This window comes from Cololabis saira, chromosome 3, assembly GCF_033807715.1.
Source record: "Cololabis saira isolate AMF1-May2022 chromosome 3, fColSai1.1, whole genome shotgun sequence".
NCBI classification, from domain to species: Eukaryota; Metazoa; Chordata; class Actinopteri; order Beloniformes; family Belonidae; genus Cololabis; species Cololabis saira.
Window position 1 is genome coordinate 24,244,150 of NC_084589.1, and position 13,688 is coordinate 24,257,837.

General features: G+C 39.9%; 1 protein-coding gene across 3 annotated transcripts; it reads left to right on the forward strand.

Moving 5' to 3' along the window:
• Nucleotides 1–6,090: 6,090 nt before the first annotated feature.
• Nucleotides 6,091–12,981, forward strand: rbm12bb (RNA binding motif protein 12Bb). 3 transcript variants are annotated; one of them, XM_061716733.1, is made up of 3 exons: nt 6,091–6,173; nt 8,258–8,337; nt 10,696–12,981. In XM_061716733.1, the coding sequence occupies exon 3, from the start codon at nt 10,718–10,720 to the stop codon at nt 12,620–12,622; it is 1,905 nt and encodes a 634-aa protein (XP_061572717.1). In that variant the 5' UTR covers nt 6,091–6,173; nt 8,258–8,337; nt 10,696–10,717; the 3' UTR covers nt 12,623–12,981. The 3 variants fall into 3 exon arrangements, with proteins under 3 accessions (XP_061572717.1, XP_061572716.1, XP_061572718.1); XM_061716732.1 differs by having other exon boundaries at nt 8,258–12,981; XM_061716734.1 differs by lacking the exon at nt 8,258–8,337 and having other exon boundaries at nt 6,098–6,173.
• The last annotated feature ends 707 nt before the right edge of the window (nt 12,982–13,688 follow it).

Sequence of the window (13,688 nt, forward strand, 5' to 3'; positions counted from 1 at the left end):
TGAAACGATTTTGTAACTATTTGACTCGAACCTGAGTTGAACTAGATGGATATTTTTGAATGGCATGAACACATGGAAAACAAATTATTATCCAGCAATTTACTTTATTCAGAGAACTGTTTTTTACAGAGCCATGGTTGGCTGGAACTCTGTACCAGTTCATATTTCTCATGCAGGTAGCAAAGATTGGTTTAAGTTTCAGTTGAAACAATATCTTTTAAAATTTAATGAATGATGGTTTGACATTTAGAAGGAACAAAGTGAAGGTTGAATAGAATTATAGGTAGTGTAAACCCTATCATAATAAAGGTGAAAAGTGGTCAAAGAATTCTAAGATAAGGTAATTTCAGGCAGGTATTGGTTATGAAGGTGTTTTATTTGATTTAATTTCTATGTATTTATGTCTGAGAATGATGGTGATTTTAGTTACCCTCTGTATCCTCTGTATTGATTGTGACTAAGGGAGTTGTGTCTATTATTGTTTTATCTGTCATATATAATGTATGTCTGTTATGTATTAAGTGTTAATTTGTGTGTTCTGTGTTTGTCAGACCCCAGGAAGAATAGCTAATGCTGTGGCTAATGCTAATGGGGATCTTAAATAAAACAAACAAATAAAACAAACAAACTTTAATACAAAATAACAAAATGAACTGAATAAAATAACTATCTTTCTTAAACAGAAACCTGTACTGCTTAAATTAAAATTGTGTAATATAGAACAATAGAAAGAAAGCAGAACACCCATTCTGTAAAAGTGCACATTTTTAGTGCAATAACAAAGGTGCAAACCGAAAGTCTGTAGAAAACTTGTAAACATATTTGTGCCTCAAAGACCATGACTGTAGGCTACAGTTGGAGTAAAACAGAAAAAATAACTTATGAACTCAACAGCTCAATGCCATTTTCCATTGGCATTTTATGACTATTTTTTTGACTCTCAGTAATACAGGACAGAGTGCGTCCCTTTTTAGCTCAATACGGGACGCGTAGCCTACTTTAGTTTATAAATACGAGACGATTCTGTTTTTCAAGGGACAGTTGGCAACCCTATTCAGAATCAGAATCATGTTTATTTGGTCAAGTCAGGTCAAACAAGACAGGGAATTTGACTCAGTTATATTCGCTCACTGTACAGTAAATAGACAAACGACAGCTATTATTAACATATATTCTTCTTTTTTTTTAAGTGAAAGGTGCAGCAGTATGAGGTAGACATGGTTATTGAAAGGTGCATTGTTACAGCATATGATCGTGTTATTATTATTATTATTATTATTATTATTATTATTATTATTGCACAGTGATTGATTACTCTGAGACTCTATTAGTGATGAGAGTTGATCAGAGAAACAGATTGGGGGAAGAAACTGTCTCTGAGTCTGGAGGTTTTGGTGTACAGAGCTCTGTAGCGCCGTCCAGAGGGCAGGAGTTCAAACAGACTGTGTCCTGGGTGTGAGGGGTCTGCAGAGATGTTACCTGCCCGTTTCCTGGTCGTGGACAGGTATAGGTCCTGGATAGATGGGAAGTTAGTCCCAATTATCCTCTCCGCAGACCTAATTGTCCGTTGCAGTCTGTGCCTGTCTAGTTTGGTGATCCGAACCAGTCAGTGATGGAAGTGCAGAGAACCGACTGAATGATGGCAGAGTAGAAGATGGTCAGCAGCTGCTGTGGCAGGTTAAACCTCCTGAGTTCAAGAGAAAGGGGAAATAATCCCGACAGCCAAGCAGACGCTCTGTTCATTTGACCTGTCGATCAGCTATATAACTGGCAATATGATTTCATTGACTGGTTGTATGTGAGCGTGTCTTTGAAAAGTCTGTTTTTTACAAAAACACCAATCCTCATAGTTTGCCACTAGGGTACCTGCTGCCTTCGACGTCACATGATGTTGAACACAGCTGGCGTGAACCACTGCGGACCAAACCGGGATTATGAAGTGGTGGTCAGAGCCATACAGCCAAGTCTGAGAAGATAATCAATCGACAGAACCAAACTATGCAGACATGATTAATTATTGAAATGTGTCACCCAGGTCATTCTGGGGACATATATATGCATTGCAAATGTTCCTTATTATGTCTAATTCATTTATTTTTTGTTTTTATATTTGGCACAATAAAAAAATTCTGAATTATAAATCTTGGTGGTTCCCAGGTTCCTGATATTGGTTGTTAATAAATATCTTGTTTTTTCTGTTTCTTTGTGTTACTTCCACTTATCATTTAGCATTATTTCTTATATATGTGTCTGTTTTGGCAATTCCGCATCACTTTTTGGGACAAATATTTCTGACAAGGGGCTCACAAACTCCTGGGCACAGACCCAATTAAACAGTTTTATAACATGATAACAGAATCTTATTTAATCCCCGACCACTCTTTCTTATGAAGATATTTTCAAAATATTAGTTCACTGCAAAACAAAACAGCACTGGATTTAAAATAGCTATGTATCATTGAAAAATAAAATAACCATCATCTTGTTGAGCACTATATTCACACATGGCAGGTCTGGCTAAAGTTGAAATGCAACAGTTCCAGCCACATTATACAGTTGCTCCAGATGCAAGAGTACATTCATCTAGTCCACCAACAACCAGGATGTGCGGCAACACCCACCATGGTTTGTTCAGGAGGGGGAAAAGCAGAGGGCAAGGGCTTCACAGCCTGACCTGGGCCCACTGAATGCAGCCAGAGACTGGCAAATGCAGGCTGACCTGGATCGGAGGCTCTTTTTCCCCCCCGGAGATCGCAACGACCACCCTACGTCCAGACCTTGTCCTATGATCCAACACCTGCAAGCTCGTCTACATCATTGAGCTGACAGTTCCTTGGGAGGATGCCGTTGAAGAAGCGTGTGAACGCAAGAAACTTCGCTACTCCAACCTAGCGGCTGAGGCAGAGGACAGGGGCTGGAAGGCGAGGGTGTGCCCGGTGGAGGTCGGTTGATTCTAATTAGTGGTCATCACCAATCTTTCCTCCAGGTCTGCACAGTTCTGTTGGTGACACAGTCATCTGTATCAGGGTTTTACTGGAGCAGGGAAACATCAAAAACATGCAGGACAGCAGCTCTTGAGGACCAGGAGTGAGGACCACTGATCTAGTCCTTTCATTGAATCAGGGGTGGGTAATCCTGGTCCTGAAGGGCCGGTGTCCTGCATGTTTTAGATGTTGCCTTGCATCAACACACCTGATTCTAATTGATGGTTCTCATCAGCTTGTTATCAAGGTCTGTACATCTCTCATGATGACACTGCTCCTTGTCTCCTTGGGTGTGCTGAAAGCAGGGTAGCATCCAGAACATGCAGTGCAGGGGGTCCTGAGGACCGGAATAGGAAACCCCTGATCTAGTTAATGTGGATATTTAGCTAAAGCCATTCACCTCAACCCTGTTATGTTTTTTTTTTTTGTGTTTGTTTGTACAAACAGACTCATCTCCTTTCCTTGTTATGTCCATACTGTTCTGTGTATTGGATCTCCTATATCAATTTGTTGTATTTTTAATGCGGTTTCGGTGTGAAGTTACATTTATTTGACACTCTCATATAGTTTTACATACTGTATGTGTACAAGGCTTGCAAATTTCACACAGACAAGCTCCCAAATTTCCTAAAAGTACCCCAAGGCAACATTTAACACATACTTATCGGGTACCGTGTACTATGTGGTCTTCACAAAATCTCTTGAAATAATCAAACGTGTAGGACCAATGAACTCAGGGGGAGTATCTCCCTCCGTTGTTAAAATGAACATATTGAAAACATTAAGCCAAGCAGTATTTTTTACTAATTCTATAAATTACTTAGCTATCCAACACTTCCCACAAATATCTATTTACTAAGATAAGATCAAACTCTACAAAGAAATCTTGTTTTTTATTTATCACAGAGTAATTCCTCTTACTGATTACTGATAATAACGAGAAAATACTTTGTTTAAGATGAGCTGTGGTTACTAATCAAGAGAATAGACAAGCCATTTGTCCTTTGACCAGTGCAAAAAAAAATTCACAGGGAACAAAATTAAACCTTTCTCATGTGTGATCAACGTATTCTAAAACATGCTGGATAGGTGATCTTAAGGACCAGGGTTGGTGACCCCTGTTTTACATGTTGCCTTGCATCAACACACCTGATCCTAATTAATGGTCGTCATCAGCTTCTCATCCAGGGGCCGGATTCACAAAACATTCTTAAGAAAAAAAATCTTCTTAAGTGTCATTTTTTTCTTAAATTCAGTCTTAAGAAGAAAAAGAAAAGAAGTCATTTTCTCCAAAAAAGTTCTAAGTATTTTCTCAACTTTCTTCTTAAGTTTCTTCTTAAGAAAAAACTTAAGAATAAATGGTATTGTTGAAATAAAAGTTCTCAAATTTGTTCTTGACTTTTTTCTTAACTTTAAGACAACCTTGACCTGTCTTAAAATTTCTTATGTGAAAAGGTAAGACTCTAATATCACCTTTTTCAACACATTTTAGACAAGTTTAGACTAGTAGGTCATAGTTTGAGGATATACTTTGTAATTAATTACACAAAGAGCCTGTTAACTGTTTGTTAGCATGTTAGTTAGCGTGGTAGTTAATTATTATTAATTTTCCCCAATAGTATTTTTTTTCGCACATTAATCTCATCCACCATAACCTCAAGCTCCTGCCTTGAAAAGTTCCTGCATCTCTTTTTCTCCTTCTCCATGTTTAGTGAGTGACTGACGGTTAAGACCCAAACTACCTGTATAAATGTTTGTTTGTTGGCGCGTGCAATGCAATGACATATTTTAAGAAGTTCTTAAGTAGGAAGAATAAGAAATTCGTAAGAAATGACAGTTCTTAAGACGGTTCTTAAGAAAATATTGAGGAATTGCACTTAAGAACTTTCTTATGAACTTCTTAATTTTAAATCTTAAGACATTTCTTAAGATTGTTCTTAAGAACATATTGGTGAATCTGGCCCCAGGTCTGCACAAGTCTTTTAATGACACAGTCATTTGTACCATGGTGTCATGAAGCAGGGAAACATCTAAAACATGCAGGGCAGGGGGTCCCGAGGACCAGGGTTGAAGACCACTGAACTACATGACCTCTTTGAAAGATCAATAGATGTCTCTCCGCCCCCCCCCCCCCCCCCCCCCCCGCTGCAACAGGGGGCAGCACGGTACTCTGACGTTCAAAACACCGTAGAAGAAGAAGAAGACGAGCGCTGATTATCTAATCAGTTATCAGTATATAGTGCAGAAATGGTGGCAGTCTTTATTGGGTTACAGTGGGTGGAAGAGGTTAGTCCTGATAAGGTGGTGGTATGCACAGATTCAATAGCTGTATTGGAAAGTATACAATCAACAACAACTTGCAGAGAAGACTTTCTCATAGATATTTATCATAGTTTATTAAGAATACACAGATGTGGCATAGACGTACAGTTCTATTGGGTACCAGCACATGAGGGAGTAATAGGGAATGAGGGTGCTGATAAATTAGCAAAAATGGCACTGCAAAAGGAAATAACAATACCAGTTCCACTAGGAAAATGAGAAGGTAAAGCAATAATAAAGAAGAAAGGAATGGAAATATGGCAGAAAAGGTGGGAGGAAGATCAGAAAGGACAGGGATATCATAAAATACAAAAGTAATAACAAAGAATTATACAGAAAGGAACAGAAGGGAGGAAATAGTCATAACAAGACTCAGACTGGACAACACAGGATTAAATGGCACTTTGTATGTTATGGGAAAAAGGGACAGTGATAAGTGTGAGAACTGTGGAATAAAAGAAAACAGTGAACATATTCTAATGTATTGTAACAGGTATGAAATAGAAAGAGAAAGGCTACAAGAAAAAGTCAGAGAGGCAGGACGTGAGTGGAATTTGAGGGGGATACTGGGGACAGAGGGAGAGGAGGTTGAAATCACCAGAAAGGCACTAATTCATTGAATCATTTCTTAAAAGACACTAGGCTGATAAATAGAATATAAAATAGGCTAAATGAAATGATCTTACACACTCTTGTACAGTAGGTGGCGGTATGCACCTGAAAGTTGTTTGCGATCCGCCAATAAAACCGTAGAAGAAGAAGACGACGAGCGCGTCGTTTCCTCACTAGAGCTGCAGCTGCAGGCCACGCCGACGTACACTCGTTCACCCGTGTTCTTGATTTTGAGCGTCTGTGGTTACTATTTGTGTAAGTCATACTGCCGGTTAGGAGGTTATTATGGGGCAAAACCGAAAATATGGTTCAATTGCGGCTAATGGAAATGAAGCGAAACGGAAATGAAGCGAGTGCCAAGGCATACATAGCTACAGAGCTAACGCTAGCTCTGGTCCGCGTGAAGCGCTCTCTGTCTGTCCAGTCCGCAACATGCATTTTAATCTATGATTTATGATGTTTCGGTTTAATTTCGAGCGACATTTCCATTCATTTTCATGTAGTTGCCACGTGCTTTTGTCAATTCTCGTGTTACTCTGCGGTGAGGAGTTGTGCAGTTGTGCTGGTTAATGTGCATCTTCTTGTCTTTTGTGGTCAACACATCCTGGTAGCTCTATCCGTCACGACCAGGGTTGCTAACCGTCCCTTGAAAAACGGAATCGTCCCGTATCGAGCTGAAAAGGGACGCACTTTGTCCCGTATTACTGTGAGAGTAATAAAATAGTCATAAAATGGCCTTGAGCTGTTTTACTACAACTGTAGCCTACAGTCAAGGCCTTTGAGGCACAAATATGTCTAGTTTTCTACAGACTTTCTGTTTGCACTTCATTGTTCAATGTTATTGCACTTAAAATGTGCACTTTTACACAATGGATGTTCTGCTTCTGTTTTATATCAATTCATACAATTTTAAGTTAAGCAGGACAGGTTTCTGTTTAAGAAAGATACTAATTTTATTCAGTTCATTTTCTTATTTTGTATTAAAGTGAATTGCTGGATAATTGTTTTCCATGTGTTCATGGCTTTCAAAAATATGCATCTTATTCAATTGAGGTTTGAGTCAAATAGTTAAAGGGGACCTATTATGGCATCTAATACCTATTTTAAACAGGCCTTGAATGTCTTAAAAACAAGCTTTTGATTGTTTTTGCTAAATAAATTAGAAATTCAGCCTCTGAGCCATGTCTTTATCTTCCCAGTCTTTAACCTTATTATCTATGCGGGATTCTGAGTGGGCGGGGAGGCTATGATAATGAGGCTCTGTGCTGATTGGCTGCCTGAATGATGCGATACACCGCTATGAAAAAATGGCGGAAGCTCCGGCCGGCAGAGTTAGTTGTGGGCGTGGTTTCACGCATCGGAGGCCAACCGATGTAAATCGTGCCCGTCGTTATGTAACGACGGGTGCAGAATCTGAACGGCTCGTAGACGTCATATGACACTGGATGGCTCATCCGGGCGGCTGTACAGACACTGCAGAATTTGGTTGCTTTCCTCCTCCTCTGAGTTGGCAGGCTGAGGGGAGACCATTTTATATATGTTAAAACAAGAGAAAACGTGTTTTTCATAATAGGCCCCCTTTAAAAAATCGTTTCGGTCTAAAAAAAATTAAACACGCCAGGAAGGGTGAAGGCAATCGGGTTGGCCGGCCCTGCCGATGAGATGTCCCTTCTTTATTTTACAGGGATTATGGTTCTGCGTTCAATCGAAGCCAAGCGTGCGCTGCAGGTTGCGATGCGAACGCCACGCCGTGCCTGACGTGCACCTCCCAAAAATTGCAACTACACGTCAAGGCGACGCAGACCCAAGAGGGCTGAGATTGGTTTGCGCGGTAGCAACACATTTCCAGTTCGTGAAGTAGTCGAGAACATTCAGCGCTCTTTTCTTCGTGTGTGTGTGTGTGTGTGTGTGTGTGTGTGTGTTTTTTTTTTTTTGTTTTTTTGTTTTTTGCACAATAGTTGTCCTTATCTCTGATTCACTGTGACCAGAGAGGTCGGATAAACCATTCAGGAAAAGAACGCATCCCCCTAACGCTCTCGGGGGGTATTGCACCTCGGAGGGTTCACGACGGCGTCGCGGCGACAGCGTTACGGCAACGGCGTGTGCTCTGCGTTGGTGTAGCGCAGAACCATAATCCAGGCTTTAGTCACAACTGTGAACTAGCAATTCATGGATGGAAACATTTGCCAGTTGTGACGGGAAGCTAACATGCAGCTATTAGACTGTAGAAATACCGCAAGCAGCTTTAACGTCTCCACGCCGGATAAGTACATTGTTTTTAATATTACCCTTTCAGCATGATATGTAATGTTATGCGTTTCCCTTTTCCTTTTTGAAAGTGTGCAGACAGGAAAGCAGGACTGAGAGGGAAGGGAAGAGGGGAAGACATGCAGTAAAGTCTACAAGTAGGAATCCAACTGTAAGCCTCTCTACATGTAACCCCTTTCAACCAGTGTCTACTGGTCTAATGTCATAAGCTCATTAGAAACTCATCCCTCAGAAATGCAATAGGTAGAGGTATCTGATGGCTCTGACAGTTCATAGACAAGTTTGGATGCAATAACCTCTGCTTGAGCAGAAAACGGCCCTTAACTTTTATTTGCTTTGATGAGCCAAGCTCGTCAGCAACACAGTTAACTATACCAACATCCATAAAACACTGATGGAAGTTGTTCTATTTTCCAAGGAAATGACTGCCAAGAGTGGAACACTGAAGACCCAGTACAGTAAAAGCACAGAGATGAGTCCTGTATGCTGCAATAGCACCAAAAGTCTTAGCATTTCCCACTTTGTATACTTAAATACAGTACTCTCATGTAATTTCTTAAGTTTATATTTTCTAATTACACAGATTAATATATTTATAGGTATCCAAAGATAAATGTGCATTTCTTGAGTGTCATTTGTATCAAAATTTAACTGGCACAGTCTGAGCAACACATTTTTTGTAAATTATATTTACAATTGTTGTAATTTCTATCCTTGTTGCTGGTTGTGAAGTTCTATTATCATTAAGGTTCCTTTTTGCACCCAAGGTAATGCTGTATTAGTTGAATATGGGGACATTTAACACACAACCAACCCTTAAAAAAAAGTATAATACAGTCTTTTGACTGTTGATGTGATTTGTGATTTGAAATTAAACAGCAAGTTATAGAATTGCAAAGTTAATGATAACCATACAGTTCTTGCAGAATGATCCCAGTAAATCATGTTGCTTGTGTAATTTAAGCTCTTTAGGGGTTAACATGTTTTTAGTTCATTTTAGTGGGCACAATTTATCAGTGAATGACTATTCCAATAAGCAATAAAGGTAAATTACTGTTTTTGACAACGCATTGTATGAGGAACACCCTGAAAACCCAGTTTTGCAGGTCTCCACGAGGAGCGGAAGGAACATTTTGGAACCCTTGATGGAGGATTAAGGCAATGCGCAGTGAACCTCAATAATGGAATTTTTTTTCTGTCGAATGCCATTTTTTCCAGTTACCCCCAGCAAAAATGTGGCATGCTTCATGGAACTATCTGTCCAATCAGAACGGTGAAATGGGAGGAAACTTTCCTGCAAATTGCTCAATATGGAACTGAGGAAATTGGAATGGGTACCATGGAATTGGTCCAAGCATAGAGAACAGCAAAGTACTTGCATTTGGTTAAGAATGCACAGGTGGCTTGTGGTGGTGACTGAAACACAGCCTTTAAAGCTGTCTGAATCAAAGTTGTGAATGATGTTCTTGACATGGGATTTCATTAATTTACCCGTAAACAACTACTTGCTATGTTAAATTATACATGAGTTGGTGTTGTGTAGATATGCACAGATTTCTGGTTGATCACTGAAGTTTGATTTTTAGAGTGTCTACATTTTTGGAGGCATTTGGCAGTGTACTGTTTGTACTTTTGTTTCTTAGTTTAAAGAAAGTTATGAACTTATTTTGAAAGAAAACTTTAATGATGTCGAGAATTGTATTCTTTTTGGTGGCAAGTCTGGTCAAATGTGCGTGTGAGTCCATGTTGCACAGTGATGTCTTTGCTGCAGGTTACTCCCAGATTTTGCTGCATTGAAGAAGCCTTGTTTTTCAGCCAAAGAGGAATAAGTTGGCTCTGATCTGGTTGTCATAAGAGGGTGTCTCAACTGCTCAAAAGATCCACTTTGCTTTGGTCTAAGATACTAGTGCTTAGGGTTATGACTGTAGGTAATGGGTAACCGATCAGTTAAAAACAAGCATATGCAGAACAGATTGTTTTGGAATTTGAAATGATGCCAGCGACTTACTTGACGCTGTACTGGTTGGATCGTACCTAATGCGGATGAAGCTAAAACAGCCATCTTTGTCAACAGTGCTACAGTTTTTGCAACATGGTGACTGTCTTTGCAAAGAAATATTTCTGGACTCAATTTTTGATGGATCATCAATACTACTCCATGGCGAAGACTCTTTGGCTTCATCGGTGGAATTACTCAGTGGTGGACTTTTAAAGGGAGTTTTATTTATTCCAACCAATCTAAGTGCTGCAATGTTCATAGATTAGTCAAGTTTACGTGTTGACTTTTCTGGAGGTGTGGTTTTTGTTGCCATTACATTCAACCATTTAAATTTAGGTGGCTTGTGTGTTTTTAAGGCGGCTTTTGTGAGTGTTAATTTTAATCTTGTTTCTTCTTTATGATGTTTACTTTCTATCCTTATTGAGGTTTAAGGGGGTTCTACTGGAATGCCAGGAAACTGATGGAGAGCTCTTTGGGCAATAATGTTGTTCTGTACTCTTTTGTCTACAGGTGCTGTTGTTTATTCTTCAGCATGGCAGTCGTCATCCGTTTACAGGGACTGAGAGTCACTGCAGGCTCTGAGGATATTCGCAGGTTCTTCACTGGCCTCAAAATCCCAGATGGAGGGGTGCATATAATTGGTGGGGAGCTAGATGAAGCTTTCATAATATTTGCTTCAGATGAGGACGCAAGAAGAGCCATGACACGATCTGGTGGTGTCATTAGAGGTTCACCTGTTAGATTGCTACTCAGTAGCAAAGCAGAGATGGACACGGTACTTGAAAGAACAACAGAAACTATGGAAGCGGATCAACAAAGGAAAATTGAGAACGAACCAAGATTTTCTCACAGATCTATGGAGCCTGAGGTGGAGTGGAGATCCAGTGATCGACCTGAGTCTTACGTTTCTTCCCAGGATCAACGGAATTTGGACACAGAAAGTTTCTTTATTGTGTTTCTAAATGGACTACCTTTCTCTGTGACCGAGAGGAACATCAGGGAATTTTTTGATGGATTACTCATTGATGAAATCGTTCTAGTGAAAAATCACAAAGGGGAGAACAATGGAAAAGGATTTGTCAAATTTGCAACAAGGCAAGATTGTATCGAAAGCTTGAAGAGGGATAAGAACTACATTGGATCGAGGTATATTGATGTTTGCACAACTACTGTTTACGAATGGTTTCGTGCTACTGGTAGAATGCCAACGATGTCCTGCACAGGTGACAACTTTGAAAGAGGCCGATCACCTGTTCGTGGCCAGAGGAATGTACAGCTTCATGCAAGGTCACGATCCCCTGTGGCTCTGGGCCATGATGTGCCTTCTGCTGAGAATTATTGTGTGATGTTGGACAATCTGTCCTATTCAGTGGTAAAGGAGGATATAAAAGAGCTGTTCCACAATGCCAGGCTCAAGCTTGATCAGATCTATCCCTTAACTGAAATTGGTGGGAACAAAACTAGATCGGCATTTGTGCTGTTCAAAAATCTGCAGGATTATCATGATGCTTTAGGACATGACCAAAGAGAGCATTTTGGTCGAGTTCTTCAAGTCAGTTCTATATCAAGAGAGAATATGATTTCTTTTCTCGAATCTCGGAGGGTTGATGTCAGACATCCTGGGGACCCTGAAAGGGGTCAGGAGAGATCTCCATCTTACCCCAGGGATTTTTATGACTCTGAGAAAGTTTGTGTGTTTGTGAGGAATCTTCCATTTGATGTACGAAAAGTTGAGATAATTGACTTTTTCCAAGGGTTTAATGTCTCTGAGGACAAGGTGTGGGTGCTGCATGACCACAAAGGTTCTGGGATTGGACAGACTTTAGTTCTCTTTGGATCTGAAGCAGAAGCTGTGAGGGCACTTTCACTCAATGGACGACGGTTTCTTGGGTCAGAGGTCACAATGAAGTGTATTTCACGCTCTCAGATGAACCAGTTGACTGCTGATCTTCCATTGGTACAAGAATCATTACCAAAAAAGGAAAGTTACTCGGACAGGCGCAGCAGGAGCATAGAGGTATCCTATCGCCCTGGTGACACTTTGTACCCTGATTTAAGGAATCCCAAGGATGGTAATAGTCCTCTGGCTAATGTGCAGGGCCACATCCATGGAAGTGGTAATTACGAGCCTCATTCTCCTCAATACAGGGGTAGTGAAGTCCATGGCAAATTTGGATCCTCCATGCAGGATTTTGATGATCCCACCTGTGTGCAGCTGATGAACTTGCCTTTCCTAATCAGAAATGAAGAAATCTATGATTTCTGTTACGGATACCGTGTCATACCTGGATCTGTCAAAGTTCAGTGTGACCAGACTGGGAAACGTAACGGCTGTGCCACTTTGGAATTCGAGTCTCGCCAGGAGGCATTGACTGCGATTCGGGAACTGAGTGGAAGACCAATTGGTCCAAGAAGAATACAGCTTATGCTTGCGTAAAGTTAGGCTGTGTTTCATGAATTTTCCTTGCCTCTTTAGTGTGCAAATGTGCACTTTGTTGATTGATGCCAATATGATATAAAATTAGCAATGGTTTTTGTTTCTGTAGCTGGGGACTGGAGTTGGATCTTATTTTGCATGCGTCTTGTCATTTGATTTTTTTGTTTTTCTTGTGAAGTATTTTTACTTTTTTAAAGAGCCATTTTCTTTTCTTCATTTTTATAATTCTACATTGTCGTAGTCTCAAGTTTAATTTTTGTATGGAAAACTTAATTTGGTATTATTCATGAAAGGACATTCAAAGACTTCACCTTGCAAAGCACTGTTTAAACTGTACATTAAATTTCACTTTGCTGTTATATTCTGGTATGTTTTCTTTTTTTCATACAATAGACAAAAATCTGAGTGTTTCTTTTTCACCCCACACATTTGAACCATGGCCTAATGCAAGTAAATTTTATGTCTGGGACATATGTGTGTATGAAAAACCAGGTGGTAACAACCGGTATTATGTACCGGTATTATTTAAAGGAGCGAAACGTTGGGGAATGGTGGTTTCTGTCCGATGACCCCACAGCTGACCCATGGGCCCCGGAGGAGGTGCGGCAGGCAGCAATGCCCAGCAGGTGGTAACATCTTCCTGTACATTCACCTGTGGCACAATAAAGGAGTATGGCATTGTCCTTTTGCAAAACTACATCAAAGATGGTCTTGGAATGAGATGCCTACGAATAGAATAGTGTGAAACAGATCATGAGTTTATGCAAGTTTATTTAAATAAGAAATGAGTTTATCTGATGTAACAATAGTATGTCCTACCACAAGTAATTATATTGAATGTAGCAGGAAGAGCCATACATCCCAGTACAAAGTGTTACTTAATCTATAAATATAGAAAAACGTACTCTAAGCAAACATATTACATCTACACAACAACTTTAGAAATTTGCTTGGATATTAAATTGACTAGTTGAAAGCAGCATATACCTACACAGTAGACTGTCATTAAATGAAATGTAACAAGGTTAAAACATTTACAACTCCTCAGGCTAGCTAGCTGGTAAAA

Excerpts from the sequence above, each read along its gene's own strand:
- rbm12bb (XM_061716732.1), top strand. The coding sequence starts at position 10,646 with ATGGAGAGCTCTTTGGGCAATAATGTTGTTCTGTACTCTTTTGTCTAC.